This window comes from Rissa tridactyla, chromosome 10 (assembly GCF_028500815.1).
Source record: "Rissa tridactyla isolate bRisTri1 chromosome 10, bRisTri1.patW.cur.20221130, whole genome shotgun sequence".
Lineage (NCBI taxonomy): Eukaryota > Metazoa > Chordata > Aves > Charadriiformes > Laridae > Rissa > Rissa tridactyla.
In genome coordinates, this window is record NC_071475.1 from 19,462,739 (window position 1) to 19,487,636 (window position 24,898).

The 24,898-nt window shown below is 40.5% G+C and overlaps 1 protein-coding gene across 1 annotated transcript in view; it reads left to right on the forward strand.

Moving 5' to 3' along the window:
* Positions 1–21,718, forward strand: part of DOCK3 (dedicator of cytokinesis 3) — a 220,575-nt gene extending 198,857 nt beyond the window's left edge. The window contains exons 42-56 of the mRNA XM_054216455.1: positions 118–259; positions 1,605–1,771; positions 2,314–2,400; positions 2,845–3,024; positions 4,007–4,090; positions 5,380–5,496; positions 6,759–6,880; positions 8,480–8,615; positions 8,952–9,099; positions 11,105–11,257; positions 14,800–14,918; positions 15,868–15,955; positions 19,288–19,410; positions 20,017–20,099; positions 20,615–21,718. Coding sequence (XP_054072430.1) covers positions 118–259; positions 1,605–1,771; positions 2,314–2,400; positions 2,845–3,024; positions 4,007–4,090; positions 5,380–5,496; positions 6,759–6,880; positions 8,480–8,615; positions 8,952–9,099; positions 11,105–11,257; positions 14,800–14,918; positions 15,868–15,955; positions 19,288–19,410; positions 20,017–20,099; positions 20,615–21,121 — 2,256 coding nt within the window. The 3' untranslated portion in view covers positions 21,122–21,718. The remainder of the gene's footprint in view (positions 1–117; positions 260–1,604; positions 1,772–2,313; positions 2,401–2,844; positions 3,025–4,006; positions 4,091–5,379; positions 5,497–6,758; positions 6,881–8,479; positions 8,616–8,951; positions 9,100–11,104; positions 11,258–14,799; positions 14,919–15,867; positions 15,956–19,287; positions 19,411–20,016; positions 20,100–20,614) is intronic.
* The last annotated feature ends 3,180 nt before the right edge of the window (positions 21,719–24,898 follow it).

The following is a 24,898-nucleotide window of genomic DNA, read 5'->3' on the forward strand; positions in this document are numbered from 1 at the left end:
CACATTGACATTGTCATTTATCTTTGGTTTTGAAGCAGTAAAATTTAAAGTGAGATAAAAGACGACAGTATTTAACTTACTTTTAAGGAGACTAATTTATGCTTGTCCCTCTTGCAGAACAAAGAATATGTATGTCGGGGCCATGACTATGAGAGGCTGGAAGCCTTCCAGCAGAGGATGCTGAGTGAGTTCCCACAAGCCATTGCAATGCAGCATCCAAACCACCCAGATGACTCTATATTGCAGTGTGATGCCCAGTGTATCCTTCAGTGAAAGGGCAAAGTACGATTAGAATAACCGTGGTAGAGCACAGAGGAGGAAGGTATTGAAAAGGTCATCAACTTGGATACCGCAGTTGTGGAGTGTCTTAGGTAGAGCTGAATATGGACAAAACCATACGCCTGTCTACAGTAGACATCACGTGATTCATTGCGCTATGCATTGTCGGAGAGAACTGTCACTTTTTATTCAGGGAATAATGCAGGTCATAGTCGATGTGTAAGGGAAATAGCTGTGCTCGGTCACATCTGCTTGGTCACATCCATGTTTTAACCGTTACCAACAGCATTGCCATAATGCACATTTTGTGCCATTAAAAGTATTCCCAATACCTTCTCTTGGAGAACAGTTTTTGGGAACAGATATGAATTCCAAAGTGTTATTGTACATTGTCCTTGTTTCTCACATCAGTATTTTTTTGCGTTTTTTTTTGCAGTCTCCCTTTCTTTTAAACTGCTGAAGTCTTTTATGCCTAAGGCTTTGAATCGCATTCTTCTCATTGGTAACCTGTACTGGGATTTGATGCGACCAGTACAATGCTATATATGTTTAAGGACTGAACCACATAATATTTAATGGGTCTGCAGAGACTTTTGGAGATTTTAGTAATGAGAACACCGCTGTTTGGCTTGTGTGACAACAGCAAGGACATTGTGCAGGACTTCAACTATAAGGACATTGTCAGCAAGTGAAATCTCCCAAAATTGGTTGGTGTTTCCACTTGTCTTTCGTAACACGTGCTTTTCACTCCTCTTTGCTATATAACACTGATAGTTTCATAGACAGAGGGATTGTCTGTATGTGTGTTTTGGTTGGTTTGTTTATGCTTGCAGAGATCTTGTCTGTAACACTGAGGTTAAACCAGTTTAATTAAACTGGACTGCAAATTGATGAAATAAGGACAACTTTGTAGAGAAAGCTGAAGTATCTACGGTGAAATTTATCAAAGGTAAACATCAGATATATAGGTACCTACACACATGGAGATCTACTGAAGTGCCTGCACAAGTGAAGCAGCTGGCTGTAATTAAAACTAATAGCAACTGGATATTTTGCCTGCTGTAGATATTTTGGATTTGGATGCCTTGCTACATACCCTCTGCATCCTCAAGTATCTTCCTCTTTGATTAATCTGGCTGTGAGGCACTGTAACTGTACACTCTCCTAGTAGTTCTAGTCTAGTGTTCTGTTGTTTCACTTGCAAAAGAGTGTTGGAAAACAACGAGGAGTGTGACTTTCTGAATTCACCATCCCGTTTCTTCCCACAGTAGAGGCAGCTTTCCATTTTGATGTCCCGTGGCTTTCTTTGACCACATAATTTACAGATTTGCAGATCTATGCAGTGACTCCCATCCCAGACAATGTAGATGTGCTGCAAATGGACCGCGTCCCTGATCGCATAAAGAGCTTCTACCGAGTCAACAACATCCGGAAATTCCGCTATGACAGGCCTTTCCACAAGGGACCAAAGGACAAGGAGAATGAATTTAAGGTAGATGTAATGAATAAGCAGTGTTTAAGTGTTAATCTCATCAAGGCAAATACCATCTTGTTATTTTATGCTGATAACAGCCCTTCAAGTAACCCTGATTTGATTATAGTGACTCTGGTAACAAGTAGCGGTTGAGTCCAGTAGTTACACACCTGACATAATTAAAGCATTGTCCAGTTTAAAGGTGAGTTCTTCTACTGCCAGGAGAAATGCGTTTTGAAGCAAGGATGGGGCTTTTTGTTTGGCTTGAATTTTTTTCTCTACTGCCGTAAGTGTCTGCAATGTCCTCTTGGTTCCCATGACAGAATTGGTGGTCAGCCTTTACAGTTTAACACAAATGTTGAGTGTGTTGCCTTAGAGCATACCAAATTCTGGGTTTGTTGTTCAAGTGACTTTCAGCATGACATTCTGCAAAGTAAGTTAATGCTCAGGAGATTAATGTATTCTTTTCTGAACTTCACCCCCTTAGCACCTGTAGTAAGAGTACGGCTGATGTGATTGTGATTCACTGTGTACCTCACATCCTCAATTACTCTTTGCAGAGCTTGTGGATTGAACGTACCACTCTGACCTTGACTCACAGTTTGCCTGGAATCTCTCGTTGGTTTGAAGTGGAGAGAAGAGAACTGGTAACATTCATAGTTCCTGTAATTGGGGTTTGAAATGATGTTACTGAGAACATGGGATAGGCAACTTAAAACTCTTGCCGAATGGCTGAAATCTTGCCTTTTAAAATGATGAAGTTTACCGATGATTAAGTATGTCCTTTTTCCACCACTTAGTCTAAACAATTGCTGAACGTAACCAGGGGAATTATGCAAGGGAACATGACAGTGCCAAAGAGATGGAATAATTGCGTTGCTGCCATGTCTTCAGTATACAGAAAGAAGTCATCACAACTCAGTGACCTGAAATATAGCACTGCCAACAGTAAAGTTTGCTAATGTAGCTAATTTTCTACAAAGCAGAAACAGAGATCACCGAACAATCCTAGAGTATCATTTCATTACAAGGAAGATAATAAATCCCAGTGAAGTATCCATGGAATTAAAGTATATTTTATTGCCTTTGAGGTTGAAGTCAGTCCTTTGGAAAATGCCATTCAAGTGGTTGAGAACAAAAACCAGGAGCTGAGAACACTGATAAGCCAGTACCAGCATAAACAAATGCATGGTAACATTAATCTTCTCAGCATGTGTCTGAATGGAGTGATTGATGCAGCTGTTAATGGGGGAATTGCACGATACCAGGAGGTAAGCCAGACTCTGCGTCTGAATTTAGTATCATCTTTTCTCAATTTTATTTCTGTTTCCGTTTCAAAGAGAGTATGACTTAATAAGATAAGACATTTTCAAGCACATTATCTAAATATGAGGTTAAAACCCCTACGTGATTATTCTGCATCAGTGCTTGCATAGCCACACATCAACAGGAGGATCCAAAGGTGGAGCTGAGATACCGCACTGAAGTAGGTATGGTTGACAGTGGGCTTTCTCAAGAATGAAACTTGGCTTACCTGAAATCCTGACTTGGGAGGTAAAAGAGTGAATTTTTTTTTTTTTTTTTAATACCGCCTACATTATAAATCCATTTTGCAATAGAGGCAGTGGGACTCAGTAATTGAGACTGATTGGGCCGGTAATCAGGAAAAGCTGCTAATTTGTGCTGCTCAGCCATTATCTTTCCTAGCCTAATTTCAGATTTACTGTAACCCTAAAATATGCAGTATGTTATCTGGCATAATCTTTGGCAAGCTGTACTTAAACTCTGCATCGCAAAAGGTAAGTCTAGGGTCAAATACTGAAGAATGGCAGCAGCGGTCCAGCGGTGTGGGACATGTCTTCCCTACAGAGCTGTGAAGAGAACGATCTTCATCCTTTACATTAGTTACCACTTTACTCACTTAATTCCTTGAATTTTAGGCAGTTATGTGAAGAACGCTATATAAAATTCAAATAACTGGATGATAAAAGGCTTAGTGGTATTGCTCATCACTGTCACATGGGGAAACCGGGTCAGATTCATGATTTAACAGAACCATCAAGGTTGCTAAAACCATACTGTAGATTTACCTTGTATCCCAGAGTGCTTTTAGCACTAAAACTGAACTGCTGCTTTTAGCTTAATATATTTAGTTTTTCTGAGATTGTGGACATTTTCCTCTCATCCTTTGACAGCAAGTTACGATGAAGTATCTTCCAGTAAGCAGAAGGCACTTCTTTATTTTTTTTACAGGCCTTTTTTGATAAAGATTATATCACAAAGCACCCTGGAGATGCAGAGAAGATCACACAGCTCAAGGAACTCATGCAGGAACAGGTACTGTTTTTCAGATGCAAAACAACATTGCTACAGTGTCTAGATTCATCAGCAGTCAGTCTAAACAGATGCAACTGATTCATTCAGAAGCAAAGAACTGTGGTACAGGGGTTGTAAAGTACATTTAAACAAAAAAGAGGGGGGAAATGGCCAAGGAGTTTATGAACAAGCCATTCACCTTATGGGACATGAGGTGAAGCTGAGATAAAAATACATTAATTTTGTTGTTTCCATTTATTTATCCAATAGACACCTTGCCACGTTTCAAGCCTGCCGTTCATTTTTGGCATTTTGAATTATGTCTTCCCAGTAAATTTCAAAGATAACCAGAGTCAGGACAGGCCAGGTCAGGCTTGAGATTAAACTGGCAGAGCTACATAGGAAAACTTAATGCCTATTTATATTATCTGCAGTTTTATTTCTCCTTAGCATCTCCATGAAACATCTTGGTAGATAAAGTTAGCTGGATGCTTTGATGAGAGCGAAATCAGAAAATCACACCCCTCTTAACTGAAAGTTTGGCAAGATATACCCCATTAAACAATGTGTCCAAGTCTGAGTAGAGCTACTAGACCTCTTTCTCCAACAAATCACTTAACTGCATTTCAGATTTCCCATCTGTATAATAAAGATAATGCTTATCTCCCTTCGATCCTCAAGAGGACGTTTGAAGATTAATTAGTTATTGTTTGTACAGACTTTGGATCATGTAGGGAATTATATACATCTTAAGCCCGCTATCGTTACTCTTTTCTTTCATCTGAAAGCTTATATCATCTCATTCAATCACTAATATATGTTTGACCTTTGAAAAAGTGACCTTTAAAAATAAATAATGAGCAACAGAAAGAGTGACTATGCATGCCACACTGCCACTGCTCAGCTCAATTATCAGAAACTCCTTTTAGAAATCTCTGTTGGCAACTTTGACCCCTTCTGTGACACTGGGTGGAAGGACTTTTCTTTGTCACAATGAATTATCTGTGTGAGGATGTAATGCTGTTCACTCTGGAGAGAGAATCAATCTGGTAATTTTTTACAGTTATCTCATAACAAAAGTAATCCAACATGACATAAATGTACTTGTCTCACACTTAAAAGTACTTGTTGAAGTAATATGAACTTGCCAGCTCTCCCGGGCTTGCTTCATTATCAGCAGTCTTGTAAATGAACAGTGGCATATTTTACAGTACTTTCTTGCACATTGATGGAACTGCGGGACAGGCTTCTGTTCTGTCTCTTAGACACAATTTAATTGGTTTTGTGATGTTATGTTTTGTTTTTAACAGGTACATGTCTTAGGAGTGGGTCTGGCAGTCCATGAGAAATTTGTACACCCAGAAATGCGTCCCCTGCATAAGAAACTGATAGACCAGTTCCAGATGATGCGATCCAGTCTGTACCACGTAAGCTGATTAGTCAGTTTTCCCATTTTGAATCATTCAGAGTTATGATTAAACTTCTATCAGTTGCAGTAAGGTTCACAAAAGAACTGGGCTGATACAGCATCGACTGAACCTACTGGATTGCCAAATTATCAAAAGAATTCTTGATTTTTTGTACAAGAATGAAGTCCCAATAAGTCTGTTAACTTAGCCTTTCTTGTAAACTAGGATTTTTAATACTTGTATGTTCTTTGTTGTATCACAAAGCAATTGTAAAGCTTGATTTTTCAGTTACAGACCAGAGGAAGAAAGATTAATAGAAAGTGTTAGATGTTGAACTCTTTGAAAGAACTGCCATAATTTGGAATAGCACGACGTGGATTAGGCCCTCCAGAAGTGTTTTTATATAGGCAGCAACAGAAATTCCTGATGGTTACTTTAGGCATCCAGCTCTGGTGATGAGGACATGCACTATTATGGGTCTGTAGTTTCTATATAGTCACGGAACTGCCTCCGGAGCATGGTTCACACAACCCGTTATATACCAGAAGTACAAGTGTCATCCTCTGTCATCCGTGCGTGCTCTGCTGTACATTAGTATTCCGTGACAACTACACTTGAGACATCTTTGCCAGGCGGGTCTCAGAAATTTGCAGTGCATTCTCCTCTTTCTGGTATGTAGTGACGTCTTTATGGATACCTAGACATTACCTTGAATATGATCACAACCAAACTAAAGGGCGTATTCTATAATGTAAAAGAATTGTTTGAAATATGTGTGTTAGCACTTCCACTTTCCAACTGGAGTATGTATTTTCCTAAGGTACCTTCTACCTTGAAAGCTTTTTTCTCCATTCTTAGGAGTGAACCCTATGCAAGGAGGGCCAGAAATAACAGCACCAGAATTTTAAAATATGGCCTTTGTCTTTCAAAGCAGACGAGATTCATATAGGTCACAGTTCCCAGTTTGAGTTCAGTACCTTTCTTGAGAGTAAGGACAAGATCTGTATTTTTGAGTCCACATTTATTTTTTTGAAAAATGTAGGTGTCTGTAATTTGGGCCACACTATGCCTCCATTTTCCTCCCAAATTCCTGAAATAGTGGCTAGAAAGTGTCATTGGAAATAAACAGAAAATAGGGTTGTAAAGCACTGAAGCGCTTTATCCTGTGGAAATGTAGGATAACTGCAGAGAACATGGAAACAGATCAGGATTTTCCTGACAAGAAAACTTGAAGAAAAAATTTCCATGACCAGCTTACCTAAAGTATGTTCCCTTTGCAGGAATTACCTGGTTTGGATAAGCTGAGTCCAGCCTGTTCCGGCACTAGTACACCGCGCAGCAATGTTCTGGTTTCACATGGACCTATGAGCCCGGAGAGCATAAAGCTGGTGCATCGACACAGGTACCCTGGGTTTTTTCTCCTGAAATATCTAGGATCTTTGCACACTGTTGCATTAAGATTCAAGGATCTAAGAAGTGGTTAACAGTACTGCAGGAGGAGCAGGATGAGTTTTGGCAGAAGTGCCTTTTGTCTTCATTCAGTGCTAATTATTAAAGTTTGATTGAGGATTGGAATCAAAAAGTTGAGAAATCCCATTTGCAGCAAAGGCCAAATGCCTCCAGGGGTTACTCCATCACTTCTACTACGCACCTACACATACACATCTGCTGTAGAGGCAGAAATACACGTCTGCCACTTAGATCCCCAGATTCAATCTGACTTTGGAGGTTCCAACTTCTCCTACTTCTGTTATGCAAACAGCAAATAAATTGGTCCTTAAAGGAAAATTTTACTGCTTGTTTTAGAACCCAACTCCATTTTTAAGGATCAAAAAATGTTCACGTCATTGTTTTTTATAATTCTGATCAATCAGAACACAAGTATAAGAAAAGCTGCCAAGGTGTTTTGATCGGAATACCAAAAAATGTCATGGTTTTCACAGAAACATCTGAAAATGTGGATGCTTGTTCAAACTGAAAACCCATCTATAAAAAATGAAATAATGATTGAGGATAAAAGTTGGGATTTTCAGGGCAAAACGATGTTTTTGTATCCAGCCAAAATTGCTTATTTGAAAATATACATATCCATTCCAGCATGAAAAACAGTGACAGGAATGTCACTGAAATTAGGAAATTTTATTTGTTCTTCCGTGTTTATTTCTCTTGGTGGTTTCACACAGCTTAGCTGTTTTTAGAGCCTGGCATAAAAAGCTGTGGAAACTTGGTCTTGAGCACATGAATGCAGGATGGTGAAATTCTTTTTACTATTCAAATTGAGTAGCTCTTATATACTATAGTGACTTGGCAGTTGACAATTGGTGTCTGGGTGACAAAATTTTTTTCCTCAAAATTCATCACTTTGTAAAGCCTTTTTTAGTTCGTAGGGCAAACTAGGGAGATTGTACAATGTACAAAATATGTATTTGTGTATGTGATTCAGAGTGACAAAGAAAAAAAATCAATGAGTGAGATGAGGGTGCAGCCCGCACACCAGCTGGGCTGTGTTAACTTACTGTCAGCTACGAAGTTGCCTGCAACTGTAATGCTGAGGCCCAACAGATGCAATAAGGCAAACTGTATTTTGACCTGCGTGCCTTGTCCTTGGCGTCCTTTGGAATGCTTTTTTTAAGGTGCTCATCATACTTCAGCATTAAAAATGAGAGTGGTTTCAGAACATTCTGTTATAAACAAGACAAATATGCACCCAGCATCCATGACATGATGGTTAACCTGGCTTTGGATTCTGAAGTTCTACATCCTACATATTATGTTGTCGTACATGTAACCTTATTGTCACTTCTTGCATATTTACTCACATTTATGGATTTGTTTAGGCTTATTCAGCTTGATTTTTCAGAAGTGTTTGACATCTAGAGGTGACCTAAAGCAGTAGGTAACTGCGGGTACTTACTAGCTTGGAAAAATATTAGGCTTCAGAAATTAAAACCCAGGTTCAAAAAATAATGGTGCCCTTGTTCTGTCTCTGCTTTTATTCCAGCCCACTGAACTTGCTTGGTTCAGTCCGACACTCATCCTCCTCTCTGTCGTCCCACACCTCCAGCGAAACAGGAAACCTGGTTATCCTGACGGACAGTTCTGTGGGGGAGACGGCTGAGGACATGTACCACATGCAGGTACAGCTCCAGCACGGCCAGGGGCGGCTGTTAGAGACAGCACTGAACGTGCTGCAGAGTGAAAGTTGATACCGTGGTCCAAGATCACACTATTGCTTTCAGAAAGTGAGATTTTAGTCGGCACATTGTTTATCTGACCTGTTTAACACAGGCAGTTAGTATTGCTCTCGGTTTGTGGGAGGGTGAAATGAGCCCTGCAGTCCGGAGTGCAGATTCTGTGGCCTGCACTGAAGCTGTTTCCTAGACAGAGGCTGCCCTGGGTGTTGTGAGACAGGTAAATAATCTAATGTACCGATCCGCTCAGTTCTCTCTCGATGATTTCTCTGCCTCCTGCAGCTTGTTTACCCTAACTGCAGGTACCAAGACTCGGTCACCAACGTCTCTGTTTTATCCTCGTCCCAGGCTAGCCCTTCCACCTCAAGCCTGAGCTCTACTCACTCGGCACCGTCCCAGATGATTAACTCTGCCCCTTCCAGTGCTCGAGGTAAGAATGGATGGACCCGAATGAAGGGTTAACTGGCCCTGCAGGCGTCCCCTGAGCCTGGCAATGTTGTTGGCTTATTGGTGAAAGACCGCCTACACTGCAATATACCACTGTTTCTCTTTTGGGAGCTGTAAATGCCTCTTCAAAAGTTATTTCTTAAAAAATGGTTTTTGTTCCTCAGAAATGGATTTAATAATTTTTTTCAGCAGTATTTGGAATGTATCTCTAATACATGCTGGTTTCAGGCAGTTGAATTTCATAATGATTTCCATTGTTCCGCCACAAAATTGTGGCAGGCAATCTAGAGGAAAACAAGAATAGCCTTTGGTACAGTATTAAAAGAGAGAGATCATGAAGACAAAGGCAAAAAAAAAATCATTTTACACATTTAATGCAATTATGGCACAAAAAAAGAACTTGAGGCAGTTTAGCAGAAATGTATGTATACAAAAGCGTATGTATACAAAAGCATATGTATACAATGAATGTTGAAAGATAAGAATTTTAAGTACTGGAGTTAAAGAAGGGGTTCCCTGCTGGGAAATTCTTGAAGAAAGGGAAAATGTAAAAACAGACTCTGGGGGTACTCATGTTGCCTTTGCTGTTACAGTAGCTGGTCTTGAATATTGCTAATCATTTTATTCCCAAGTCACAGAGCTGAAGCAAAACCACTCCATGCAATGGAGTAACTTTGGTAACTTCTATTCAAGTGGGTTTTTTTCCTCTCATTTTGCATTCTCATTTGCAGGTTCACAAATTTCTATACCTCTTTTCACAGGCATCTGAAGAACGTATCCAGGATATAGTCACAGACTGATGCTGATATTTAAATCCTACCTCTTTTTCTCATACAGGGGAACTGTATGTCTCCTTATGGGCAGAGAATATGGAGAAGGGCCCTTTCTCTCGGGCCAGCTTGGGGCTTTTTTTGCTTAATCTTGCAGTAAAATCTTAATTGACTGGCTGCTGTTATGACACGGATGCATTAAAGTGTTTTAATTGAAGGATCAGATGGAGCAGGAAGGCGAGAAGTGGACATCTTCAAATAAAGGCAAACAGCTTCACTAATTACCAAGGGCTGGAAGGAAAATAATGACAATTCAAATAGTAAAGTAACAAGACAAAACTGGCGTAACAGGAAAGGGAAGATGGAACTGAGTACTGGGCTGTCACATCAGGAAGACATCCTTAAATGGATGTGCCTCAGCTGGCATGCGAGCTCTTGAATCTTTTGGGGGATCTGAGGGGTTTGGTGCTCACAGTGTTTCAGGCTGTCTTCCACTTTAAAAACCCAGTGCTCACTGTGCCAGTCTTTCTGAGCCTGATGACTTCGCAGCATCACCAACTTCCCTCTTTACTGTATTCTTTGCTGTTGCTTAGAAACCAAAGTGATGAATGATACAAAGGGTATGGTGCCGACGGATGAGCCAACAGCACCTCCCAGAGATGAGAACTAGACAATGTAAATGATGGCAAATGAGGAAATAGTAAGAGCAGTGAAAATTTTGAGAAGTACTTCAATACATATATTTATTTTATTCTTCACTCTTACTAATGTCTCTTGATAGCCCAATGATACAAACATTTCTTCTCTGCTAGTTTTGTTCACTTTTAAGTTAGGTGAGAACAGCATTCAGCCATTACCCACAGTGTTTATGGGATTTCACTTCTAGTAAAGTCCCAGATGCTCTCTGTGTTTCACAGTGTGCAAGTCACTGTTCTGGTTAGTATGACACTGCTGGCTGGAATGGAGTTGTTCATAATGAAAAAAAGCCCTTACACTTAAGTTCCACTGTGGTAATACAGTTTTGTTTTTCTCCTTGGTGATTTTTCCTTTTATTTTGTTTTTTAATTGGGTGAAATGGATGCTTGTGAAAATGAGAGACCAGTATTGCTGGCTGGAGCAAGGTACTTCACAAACATTACATGTGCAGCTCTGCCAATGCACCTCTATCCTTTTTTTTTTTCCCTTTTTTTGTATTTATTTATATTCTTTTTAATTTAGTGCTGGTGAAAGGTGCTGGATTGACAACACTGGAGGCTGAAGCCCTCTATTTATCCACAGAACAGATACAGCATGGGCGGCAGCCGTGCAAGCTTCCCCACGCTGCCCCCACCCATGTGCCTCATCTCTGTCCTGGAGGGACCACCTCTAGAGGTGAGAGGATAGTTCAGTCACCGTGACCCATCCGATCCTTGGCCTTTCTGCTGAGACTGCCAACAAAGCTACGATAGTCACGATGCTGCAGTTAACCGCTTTTCAGACAGGAAGTATACAAAGGCCAACAATTCATTTCGGACAGGCCACCTAAATTTATCAACTTAGCATCTTTGTCACCTGTGGCTTTAACCTGAGCATGGTTATCTATGATTTCTAGGGTTTTGTCAGATGTTTAAATGCTTCTCTCATTGATTCAAACATTAATGTAGAGGTGAAAAACCACGATCTATTCCATTATCCAGGTACTTACACCACCTTCTCTGTTTAACTGGAGCTCAGCTACCAGCACTGTTCTGAGGAGATGGGTATCTTTATCATACAGTTTAGTTCCATTAGTGACTAAAGGAAGCCATGGCCATTTGTATTAAGAATCCAGCATGAATTTAAATCTAATTTCTAATTCTCCACTTCCAAAAAAATGACCCTTTCATTAATGTATAAAACAGCAACGCAAGCAAATTATTTGGCTTGTCCAAAGAAAATAATAAAGCCATTAATCCATCTTTTTTTTAAAGGATAGTCATCAAGACAATTGATTAATGATTTGATCATATCACTGAACAGCAGATTAAAGTAGCAAACCTTGCACTAGTTACGCACAAGTTAGAGCAAAAGTCTTAAATAATACAGTAAGAATTTTCTAATTCTTTTGCTAACAATAAATACACTACTAGTTACTCTATTTTTTTAGATTAATAAATGTGTACCTTTCAGTTTTCACCTGGCTTCACCCTTGTGTAGCTTCTTCCTCTATCAAGAAAGCAACACTGTTGTTGTATGAAGGATCAATAAGAAATTCAGAGTTTGTTTTGGCTTCATTTGAGGTGACTCATGAGGCATTGCTCTAACCTTACTGGAGTTTAACAAGATGTAAGCCGATGTTCGTTAAGCTGAAATTGTAATGCAAAAAGGCCTGGAAAGAGCTAGGAGTGGGTTAGGTTTTTTTCAGTAATTTCATTTAAAATATGTTTGGGACTCCTCTGATGCCCTCTAAAAGCAACTCCCACTTGACACTTGACTCATCTCTTAAGGCATCCCTGCTGCTTCCAGAACACAGCCCTCTTTTTAAGGTGTACAAAATGAGTCCCGGTGTCTTATTCAGCACTTTCCAAGAACCCATATACTTACATTAAAAACTTCCTTCTTAAAGCAAAAAAGTTTTGATTTGGTGCAGGAGTGCACTTTAATAACAGTAATGAAAATGATGAATCAGGAGAAAAGATTCACTGAGTTTGGAATTTAACTACATTAGTTTTCAGTTTAATTCCTTAAAACTATACTTGCCACAAGTGGATTAACATTTGCATAATTAAAAAATAAAAACTACCTCTGGCTTCAGCATAGGTTTTTCCTTTCTCATTAATAGTACATCCAGTGCTGCACACATCAAGTGTACCAAGCTAAAAGGATTATACCCTGATAAATGCTTCAGCATTTTATATGGCCACTGGCTGCTCTGGAAGCTTTTAAAAGATCTTTTTGTCTTCAAGTTTTGCCAGTCCCTGAAAGGAGCTATGGCGATCGTGCTCTCTACATGTCCAAAGCAGGCCTGATTATTAATAAAAGCTTCAGTTACGGCCACTCTTTTTGTGGGACACAATACAGAGCTGTCAGTATTTAATTCGGTTTGCAGACTGGACACTTGACATAATCTGTTACAATCTTTATAGGTATAGTTATTTACAAATTTAGGGTACCTGACAGCAGAGCTGTTTTGTAAACTAGACTCTGCCACCATATTTGCACATGCGGGAATTTTCACGTCGTGCAATGCAAGGTTTGTGGAAACTATAATCCCATATAAACTGATGGCATATAGAGGTGGTTTGCATCTTGGATATAAAAGAACAAAGATGACAAGATAAATAAAAGGGAAAAGTTTACAGTGTGGATTGTGCTGTGATGTAGTTCTGGGCACACCTAAAAGTTCAGCATCCTTACATTTTTCATGCAGAAACAGGACTATCTGTAATGTGTGAGTAAAAGAGACTCAGCATAAAGTGTTAACACCGTGTTTTCCAAGCTGATGTTGTATATAAGAGCAAATAATGTTGTCTAATTATGTTTCTGTTTTATGTCTGGGGAGAAAATGAGTTCGGAACTAGAATGCAGATACTCTGCGGCTGTTCATGTCAGGGTGGGGGTGTAGATTAATCTGGGATCTGCCACCCCTGATGGAATTATTGCAATTGTAGGACCTTATCCTGCATTCTGCTGGACACATTGTTCCTTCCACTGTGTGCTGAATATCAGTCCCAAAAACTGCATGTTTGCTTTTGCTGGGGTAAAAGCTGCATTAACCAGCACCAATGCCTTTGCTCATACGTTGGAGTGCTGTTCAGGTAATGTGTGTGGTTGTGGAAAGTTTGCAAAAGGGGGCATGTATTCCCCAAAAGCCGGCATGGCTCTGTAATGCGCTGTGTGCTGCCATCTGTTAAGTGCGTGTTTGTGACGCAATGAAATAATCAGTGCAAACTAAAGCTCACTCCAGCAGCTTCAGAACATCAATTCCCGCCTAATATTGTGCATCCCAAGGGATGCGTGTATCAGTAGTATCAGACTTTAGGAAGTCACTAATGGGAATCATTCTTCAGGCAAATCCACTGTCAGATGTTGTATATCAGAAGGCATATTGTCATGTGGCACTCACCTTGAAGGACATGAGTCCCAGATAATTCCATGCACCAGGAAGCTGTTTACGTTAAATATCCCAATATCGTAAATGACAACTATACACATAACTAATAGTTAAGCATATTCCTACTATGTAACTCCAAGCATTGGTAAATGTCCTGCTGTCATAAAATGGCACGGTATACCAGCACGCTCAGTAGTAAATAATACATTACCCAGCAGCATTATAAGCAAAGTGCCACCCACATTTATAGAAAATTCTGGGTTTGGTTTTTTTTTTTTTTATTTTGCTTTAACAAAGAGGAAGCTAACCAAGGTATCACCGACTAAATGGCAACACCTCAGACTATCTCTACCAAAACAGAGGAATGAAGTAGCTTCCTGTAGCTTCCTGCTTTAACTGAATGGCCTATCTCAAGCTTTTATCCCTTTCTTATCCCTATTCAGTCCTAAAATGCACAATTTTATGGCATTTCTGTAACTCTACAACACTTTATGGGGCAAGGGAGCACCAGGCACTCTACGGCACAGCTGCAGCCGATTCCACACGATGCCCACTTTTTTGTTTGTTTTAAGAGGAAGCACTTTGCAACATACAACTAGGGAGGCATACATACACCTTACATGGTATGTCCTTAATTGTATATAACAAGCCAGTTCTTACTTCATCCTTGTGCTATGCACCCCACCAACGGTTAGCTGCTTAGTGGGCTCGGCACCATGTTTTCTTGAGTCCTGTAAGATCATCCGTCTGAACAAATTGCAAAGGAGGACTAGATCACTGGGCATGCGGAGACATGGCTGTTGTTTGTCCCGTGTACGTGATTATTCTCACTTGTTTACAGGCTCTCCCTCTCTACCAGATAAGTACCGCCACTCTCGGGAGATGATGATGTTGCTGCCAGCCCATCGGGACCGACCTAGCAGTGCCATGTATCCCACAGCTATCATGGAAAATGGACAGGTAGCAGATCTATTTTATTTTATGTCAGTTCAACCACCTGAAACGTTATTTTTGCTATTTTTGACCACTTTAAAGCTTCCCTTTTTATTTTTGGAAAGCCCAACTTGGAATCATTTTCAGAGGCAATGCGGAACTTTTCATATTAATCGCCCCCTAGAGCCATCCATTGTGGTAGTCAAGTGATATAAACTGTAATGGCTGTTAAAATTGCAGATACGCTCTGTGAAAATGGACTCTTCTTACTTCCCTACTATATTCTATGAGCCCTGGTGCACTGCACGCAGTCGTACCATTTTATTTATTCATTTTTCTAGAACCGTGGCCATCCCACAGCCTCGTTGTTGAGTCTAAATAGCTTTATGGTGATTTCCAGAGGTATCAAAAACCACAAGAGGCTGAAATAATATACTGATAGAGGGTGTCCAAACAATCTGTGCCCTTATCCACTACTTTCTCTGGACAAATTGAAAAATTCAGGGTGTGCCTACATGTAAGCATTATAATCTGGCCCTGGCATGCAGTTTTGAAGGGAATCTCCTGATCATGCCCACTTACCACACTTCAGACCAGAAACTGCCTCACAGCATGCAAACTCAATTCTTTCAAATGAAACCAAAGCAAAAGATAAGCTCCAGAAGGGCATATGATTCATTCGAACTGATAATGGGCACAAGACCAGGCTAGAGCTAGTTTGAAATAACTCCTCCAGAGAACACAAGCAGCATGAATTGTGGGTCCTCAGCACCGTTACACTCTATAGAGATCCGCTGGTATTGCACTGCAGTACTTGCTAATGTAGACACAGCCTAAGGTTCCCATGATTTTATTTTTAGTTAAAAAACTTTCTTTGCTTAAAAAAAGCAAATAGAAAGCCCAGGGTTCTGTACCACCTGTTCTCTAACTTTTTTTTCCCCCCTACTTTTCTGTGCTAACTTTTCTTCTCCCTTAGCCTCCAAATTTCCAGCGCGCCTTTATCCAGCAAATGATTGGACCATGCAAACCTTGCAGTGATCCCAACCTGTCTGTGGCTGAGAAAGGTATTCTCTTTCCTAGTTAGCCTGCATGCTTTCTAAAATATTATTACTCCGGTCATGCTACAGCAAGTAACGAATGGGCTTCTACATTTCCTGGCAGAGTGCATTCTCTCACATTTTTTTAATTAACAGTTTAATTAACTGGGCCTTCTGCCAACCTATAGTCATTTCAGATCATTCACAGAAGGGTGGAGTTGCACAAACCTCTTTATTTCAGAAAGCCTTCTGAGTTTAGCATTTTGTTACTGAAACAAATCCTGCGGCCTTTATCAAGCAAAACTTCCAAAGCAGAAATGAGAAGTTTAATATTTGGACTATATTTTTAAATAATGAGATATATTGCTTTTTTTTAATATGCATTTATTGTTCAAAATACTAACATCTCTTGTAATCCCTCTCTATTTATTTAAAGATTAGCATTAGTAATGTATGCTTTTTTTAACTCACTGCTTTGAAAAAGATAGGCAGAGCCCCTGCAGAAAAAAAAAACGTGAAAGAAGAGAAGGAGTTAGTTTGGTGTTAACAGAAAAGGAGGAGCTTGTGAAAGGGGTGCCATGGACAAAGCGATGGGCTCACAAAAAAATGACCTGAAAGGCAGCATTCTGAAAAAGCAGAAGTGGGCAAAATTTATGAGTTAAAATCTGAGACAAAGAGGCTGCCTAAGCAAGAAACAGTCATGTATGGCTAGGAAAAATGGTACCTTAAAAGATTTTTTTAAGGCCAGGAAAGACCATCGCAACTCTCTAGTCTGACCTACACAATGCGTTGCATTAGACTTGTGTCAGTATTTTTGTATCAGTAGCTATGCCTGAACTACACTGTATCTTTCTAACATCCAAAGTTTATTTTAGAATTTCTAATAAATCAGAATACACTATATCAACAATGTGACAGCCTTACAGAGCAGTCCCGATTGAAACCAAAAGCCAATGTACAGTTCTGAATAAATGGCAGAACGATGACTTGATGATAGTAACGAATGATGACAAGAGTTAAGACTAGCGGGTGAGGGATCAAGAACTCCATCTTAGCTGTGTTAGTTTGCACTGTTTGCACCCAACATATCACAGAGGTGGTGAGATCTTTATACTGGCCAGGAGAAAGATCTAGGAAAGGAAGGTAGATAAATATTTATTACCTGTCTAGAAAAATAGTTGAATTTGTACTTGTGGGCAACATCATGCAGGAGTGTAGTATACAGTGCAAAGAGAAGGGGATCAGACAGCTGTGAAAGACACGGGTGATGTTCAGTAATTGTTCTTGGGGGATGGTGTGATGGAAATCCCAGCTCTTTAGCCAGGTTGGTAGCATAAATGCAGTCACAGGCATTTTTTGCAGCCCCTGAACCCTCATCATTCTTTGTAAGTCAGGATGCCATCTGCCTTGTTTTTTGTTAACAGTCATGCTGCATGAATTTACCCACCCCCTTCCTTGCCATGCCAGAAGCTCTGCTCAGTAATTCTCCTTGACAGCACGGTGACATCAGTCGCCCAGAGCAGAATGGGTCAAATGCAGCTTCCCTGCTAATTAAACTTGGCCACCAAGCCACTGAACACTGTTCTGGAGAGAGAGATGGTCCAGGACAGAGCACTAAGAGCTCCCTGGGTAGGTTCCTCCCCGAAGCGTTTTGGATAAAACACTGGGTTTAACAGGCAGCAGCCGCTCCCAAAAATCATCTGACCTCAGGATGGTTTCCAGCACTCCTAAATAAATACTCAAAAGGCAGTGAGGGAACACTGAGAAAGTATACATGGATTATGCACTGGGGTACCCTGTTCTCTTCTTTGCATTCTTCTGCATCTCGGGTGTTTAAAAACAAACAAAACCAAACCAAAAAACACAACCAGGCTGAGCAAACCAGGTTTCATCCTGTCCTTTTCACTTGATGCTGGTATATTGCAGACAGCCTAGCCTGGCTAGCGTTCTTACGTATCTTGTTCCTCTGTTTTAGCCTTTTGACACCAACTGCAGTAGTACAAATTAGAGCACTCTGGCATGTGTATAGCATGAGCAGGGCTGCTCAGAAAATCCATCTGAAGCCATGTTACCTGTGTTGAGATGTTATCCCTTGGTTTGAACTTGTCCTCTGTCAAGATTCTTCCTATCTTTGTATGCCTTTCTCAGTTTGAGGGTGTCTCTTTGAAAACAACAGTTACTTTTCTGTTTTTGCAGGGTTTGTTCTGTCTTGTGAAGCTTTGTGATCTTTTTTACTTTAGAGAATTCTAGCTCTTGGGGAGCCTGTGTTCATGCTAACTCATGAACTAAGGAGAAAAAATAAAAAAAAGAAATCTTTCAAAGTCATTTTAGGAAAGAAGATGGCTGCAGGTATTTTAATTAAGGAGAAATCATCTTCAGAGGTCAAACTCCGTGTTTATTTCTCCAAGCTTCCATTTTCCAAATTGAAGATGCTATTTATATCTCAGTTTTATTTGGGTTCCTTTTTTCTTTTCTTTGTTAATCTGAAGAAATTGCTTATTTGTTTGTAAATAAACATACACTTATTACATGTCTGTCTTCTCAGAATGAATCAAGTCTTGCAGTGTGTTTGGAAGAAAGGAAGGTGCATTTTAATAATGTTTAAGGTTGACAGAATTCTCAAGATCTTGAAAAATGTTCTTGTTAGAAAGAAGCAGCTTTGCTCTGAAAAACTAAAGTCACAAAGATCATACTCTCTCTATCCTTCCTGATCAACATAGACTTGATGTCTTCAGGTGACTTTATAATATAAGGAGTCCAAACTGCTGTCCTTAAATATTTTGTCATCAAAACTTTTTATCGTCTTTCTAGCTTAGTAAATTGGGGCTTTAAAGTCATTATTTCTTTTGTAACAGATTGAGGTGTAATTTCCCTCCTATCCTTTATTCGGTCTTCACTTAGCCACTGTAGTGCAGCAACAGGCCTTCCTGTGTTTCATGAGGGTTCTGCCACATGTTCCCTTCTGCTCTGTCCTCATTTACCACCAAGTAGAACAGCTCACAACTGAGATCTAGCTACCATTTCATCAGTGAGATATCATTTTTACTTACTGGTTTGCAAAAACCACCCTAGCAGAGTGGTACTGCTCTTCCAATTTGCTAGAAATGAGCCAAGGGGGTCATGGAGAGAAGATGGGCAGACTAACGCTGTGATCACCTAACTCGCTTCCTTAACAAAGCAACCTATAAACTTAACACACTGTAGACTAGACAATGTCTTTGTATGCCTCCAACTCTACCATTCACTAAGTCCCTAGAATCTGTCTCTTTACTACTAAAGAGCACACTGGAAAGCCAGTCCTTCTGGCCCCACAAACGCCCTGTTATGTTACCCAAGTTAAATCTGTTTCAATCCTTCAGCTGTGCCAGCAGCACCCAGTAGCTGGAGCCTAGACAGCGGAACCAGAGAGGCCCTGCCATTCCTGTCTGCCCACGTTGGGAGCATCTTGGCCCCACCAGTGCCTCCCCGAAGCCTGCCCCATGGTAAGGAAATGCCCAGTAGGCCTGCTGCATAATGCCTGCAGTCACACACAGATAAATCTAGACCACCTGAAAGCCGATCTTAGCCTTTTTTCCACTCCCAAAAAAGCAATCAGAAACAAAAACACAAAGTCTTTCCTGGTCTGCTAGGTTAGCACTGGACAAAGTTTTCGATTTATTTTTTTTTTTCCAGAATCTTCAAATTTTTGCAGTCCTTGTAATAATATGGACTTGTGTGTATTTGGGGACTAGAATTAGGTGTGTGAGTGTTGAAGCTTGGCCTGGTTTCTTGCCAACGACCATCTTCAGCAGTAATTTAAGGTTACAAAGCTATTAAATAAAACTTCAAATGCTTATGAGCCTGTTGCCTTGCCATGAGATCCTTGATAAACAGGGGTGGGTGGAAATCTATCATTGCACTTAACTTCTCGTTAGCATTTTGTGATGAGACAGATGCACTCCGCAGTATCTATCAGAAAGGAAGCCCTAGGTTGGAGTGGAGTTATCAGCATTTGGAGCTGTTCCTGGCATTACAGAGCCTAAAACGCCAGCTCTTTCGCTGCAGCGAGGCAGCACAAGTCTGCATTTCTGATCCTTATCTCATTCCAGGACACTACTCACTGCACTTCGATGCCTTCCATCACCAGCTCAGTGATGCTCCTCCGGCACTGCCTGCACGAACGTTGCGCAAGGTAAAAAGGAAGTGTCAGGAGAGCAGAGAGGGATGTAGAAGGAAAATAATAGGCTCCTGAAGGACACACCCCACCCCACCCCTTCCACTCCCATCAAGCAGGTTTTGAATACAGAAACACTATTTTTAACATGCTGGTAACTTACACATGAGAAAAATTACTGAAAGCCCATAAACTATTCCAGAGTAGAATGCTACAGAAATAACTAGATGTGTTGTGGGCCTTTCCACTTCCCTTCTTTGCATCATATGCGGTGATTTCAGGCACCCTGATTATCAACCTCAGCTAGCGTTTCTTTAACAGCTCTGGTGCTGTTAAGTGCCCTTGTCTGCCCACAAGAGGTATGTCCACAGAAGTCAGGGGAGTGCACATATAAACCAACATTTTGAACACAAATGGAACTGCACCATTGCAAACATCACTGTCAAAAGCTGAAGTGTGGAACAACACACAAGATGCAGTGTTGCCTCCCCTCCTTTGTCAATTTTAACCTGGTTTTGTTTTTCTCCGAACAGTCCCCTCTTCATCCTATCCCTGCATCACCCACCAGTCCGCAGTCTGGTCTAGATGGAAGTAACTCCACTTTATCTGGCAGTGCCAGCAGTGGTGTCTCCTCCTTGAGTGAGAGCAATTTTGGACATTCTTCTGAACCACCTCCTCGCACAGACACCATGGATTCTGTCCCCAGCCAGGCCTGGAACACTGATGAAGACCTAGAGACGCCCTACCTCCCTGTCAGGTACAGTCTCTCTGAGCCTGATGTCCTAGAGTCGCTCAAATCCCAGCCATGCCGAAGCCACTCCGCTCCATCTGGAGTCATTCCTCAGGACACCATGGACCCTCCTGCTCTACCCCCCAAACCTTACCACTCCCGGCTGCCAAACATGGAGAACGAGGAGGGGATGATAATTGAAGATGATGACAAACACCGCCCATTGCATCGTAAAGTGTCCCAACCAGTGAGTGGCGGAAAGGAAGAGCAGGCCAGGGTAGCGTGGGAGCACGGCATCAGTGAGCAGTAGGGACAACTCCTGGTAAGCAGCGTGCATCGTCATTCCAGGTCTGACTACAAAGGAGAGAGATAAGGACTCGGAGAACAGCAAACCGATTTTCTACTGCCGCAAGTTTATGTCTGGAGCCCTCAAAAGCAATTGGGCCAGCATGGGAGGTTGCTGCTTTCCTTTTTAATTTCTTTTTACACCTTTCCGTTATGTTTTTTAACTTTCTGTGCAGTGGACAGTTTATTCCTTCTGCAGTTTCTTAACCGCATCATATGGCACACAAGCCATAGAGACGTGCAGAAGCTGAAAAATACAATTTTAAGTGGAGGGGGAAAAAGGGAGGAATGTGGCAAGCTGATTTTGAAACTGTTCTCCTCCCGGTTCTGAGACGCACATGAGTAGAAGCAGTTGCACTAGGGACATATTTCTTTGCTGTACAGAAGTGAAAGCTCATTGCTGAAATCAGGGATTCTATGAACTGTCAGGCTGGAAGGTGCATGAGCTGCAGGCAGTGGAAAGATTGCAATTCTAAGAAGAATTTGGCTCTTTTGAGAGCAGGATTGTACATATCTGTGCAGTGATCTCCCTGCATTGGTTCATAGGTGCTGAGGCAATCTAACCAGTGCTGATGCACTGATTTCCAAGATATCATTTCCAACAAACTCTGCCTCCTTTCTTTTTTATGTACTGTTTGATTTCTTAAATTTTGCTTTCACTGCCTAAACCAACCTGCTTTCTCATTGGAATCATATGCTATCCATCTGTGCTACAGGATGAGAGGAGGTTAGTAGCCATTGGAGCTGCAACCTAATGTAGGCCTTTCCCATGCCCAACTTTGGGCAGGCTGTTGACACCAGCATTTCTATTCCAGTTAAAAAAAAAAAAAAATAGAAACAACCAAATTGAGTTTCTCATGCCACAGCTGGTTGGTGACCCAGCCAGTAAAGAAAAGGTGGCTTAAATGCATCATATCCAACAATCCTTGCCTCAGGGCTGAACATCACAATTCTCACGAACTTTCATCACCCAAGAGCTGAGATTCATTCCCTGTTAACATAATGTCCTCAGTTCCTCCTAAAAACTCACTGCAGCTGGTGTGCAGAAAGAATCTCCATCTCTCACAGTAGACAGAAAATACTAAGATTCAAGAAATGCCCAGAATATAGTGTACACCCTAGAGTCAGGGATCTTAAAGGCAACCTGTAAAGAGGAAATGTTTGTTTCCTCTTTTGCTTCTTTAGAATGTATAAAGAAGCTTTAAGAGCTGCTTCTTATCTCTTCTGGAAGGTTGATTTCTTTTCTCCTCAGGCAGCAATACAGCCTTCCCCCCTCACCTGGCTTTTTTTTTTTATTTATCAGCTCCAGAAAGGGCTGAAGAACATTTTAAAAACAAAAAAAAATTAAAAAAAAAAATCACACAGACCAAACCCAAGAAACAGAACTGCGCAGAGGTGAAAGCAGTACAAGTCTAGGAACACAAAACAAGCCTTTTAATCAGTATTTGCTTAGTTGAGTACAACACAAACCAGGAGAAAATTCTGTGGGTAGTGGAGCCAAGATCTCTTCTTTGAAAAGAACAATAAGAAGTCTTTTACTCCTATTTTCAATATTTTTCAAGAAACTTCCAATCAACATGCTATCAAATATTTAATGTTTTTAGATACGTGTGCAATGTTCCTTCCTCCTATCATGCCCCACACAGGTTTTATCCTTCCTTATAACCCTTCCCACCTGCAGATTGCAAAGCACACTCCAGAGGATGGTAACAGACCACCTTCTTTCTCACCACTGAAAAATCTGAAGCACATTCAAATAAGAGAGTTACCTCCACATATAAATTAATGTCAGAAACAGGTATAGCACTCAACTTTCATATTCAATTCTTGCCCTAACCACTCCATTTCTCATGCTACAAACAGTATAAAGAAGCAAAAAAGGATATTACAAATCTTTTACAGGTCACCTTTAGCACTACCTCTAAATACAGTGACTGGGCAGAGTACACTGCTTCTGAACTCTCCTAAAGTTGGTCTGTCTGGACTCAGCGGTTGTATGAAGGGGATTTTAAGAGGATTTGTTTATTTTCTTTCTCAAGCTCTAGCCCATGCAAAACTACTAAGTTATGGATTTGTTTCTTAAATGGCCTATTTGGCTGGAACAAAGTCTCTCTTGCTTCCTCTATTTTGTTACTAACACAGGCTGCTTGTAATCATTATATCCTTCACAGTTAAGACAATGATAATAAAACCTGGCCTATAGCAGACATTTCATCTCTAGCAGGAAGGAGAGTTTTCCAGTGCTAGGACAGTCCTAAATGTTAATGAACCAAGATACATCTCTGGTATAGAACACGTGTATGAAAACTCAAAATTATGTTTTCAGTAAAGCTAAGTCAAAGTAATTCTTTAAAAATGAGTGAAATATTTTTACATACATACACTATTCTCCAATCTGACTGAGATTCTTCAAGTGAAATTTTTAAAAGAACTAAGCATTCAATTCCATCTCCCCTGCCTTTTTTTTTTTTTGGCAGGAAGATTAGAAGTACTAAATGTAGTCACTTCCTTATTGCAAAAAACAGCAGGTCTTGCAAATAAAACTTTGCAAAACACAAGAATGCAACTATCATGGGACTAATTCCCAGTCAGCTGGAAAAGCTGCCCACTGGAGCTCTAATCAGTCTTTCAAAACATCATCCTCCTCTGATTAGAGACATTGTACAACAGCAGTGAGTCCATGTTGGGAGTCTGACATTACTATGTATCTGTAAGGGTTTGAAGATCAATCAGATGATGTATACAAATACCCAGTTTATGGCAGGTCCGCACAGAGAAGAACGGAATAAATTGCTGAATTTACCAAATTTAAGCCTCTCTGGAATTAATTTTCAGTCACTGTTCTGATATCTACCAAGTATTCTGTCTCCCTTTTCAGTGCTTGCCTTAAAGGGGGCAGAAGCTAGAAAGACTATTGTTAAGATTAAGATTTTGTGAATGCTGGAACTAATACTTCTCTGTAGAGTGGTGTGTCTTATAGCTTAGTACAACTCCAACATCAAGCTCAGTCCTGGAGTAGGTGGAAACAACAGCAGTTGTTGTCCTTGCCCAGCAGGATTTGAAGATTCCTTGTATAAACCACAGCAACAGGATGTTTTGAACAGGACCTTGTTGTTCTATACTTAACTCTTAATTCAAACTAAATATGTACTTGCCTTCATTGGGTTTTCTTTGCGTAACAAAATAGCATGTGCATTCCTGAGAAAATTGGTGGAATTCTGCGATAAATCTCTCCATCGTCATTGTACCTGCTGGCCCCGTCTGAAACAAAATTGAGAAGGAACTACAGTAGTAGAAGAAAAGCAATTAAAACAATTTCTCTGAATCCTACAAATTTCTTTTTTTCAATGGTTGGGTTTCAGTGGTTTTATTGCTGTGTGCAAGACTAAGATTCTTTTCCTCTATTTGCTTTTTAGCTTACTTACCCTTTTTTAGGTAAGGGATATTGCGTATCCCTTCTGTGGGAGAATCAGCCAAAACTGGGGAGGCTGGAGAGAGCAAGAGCCTTTGGGAAACAAATTATGTGATATTTAAAATTTCCTCTGGTCATGCTTCTTTGTAAATACCCCCATTTGAATGCTGTGTATTTGTACAGGAAATTGAGCAAAAAATGTATAGATTGTGATGTCTGACTGGTATTCTGCCCTGTAAATGTGTTTTTAACCTCTGGCATTCTGTGCTTATTTAAAAAAGGCAAAAACCTCTAACCACTTCTCTTTTGTGTATTCATGTTTAAAATAAA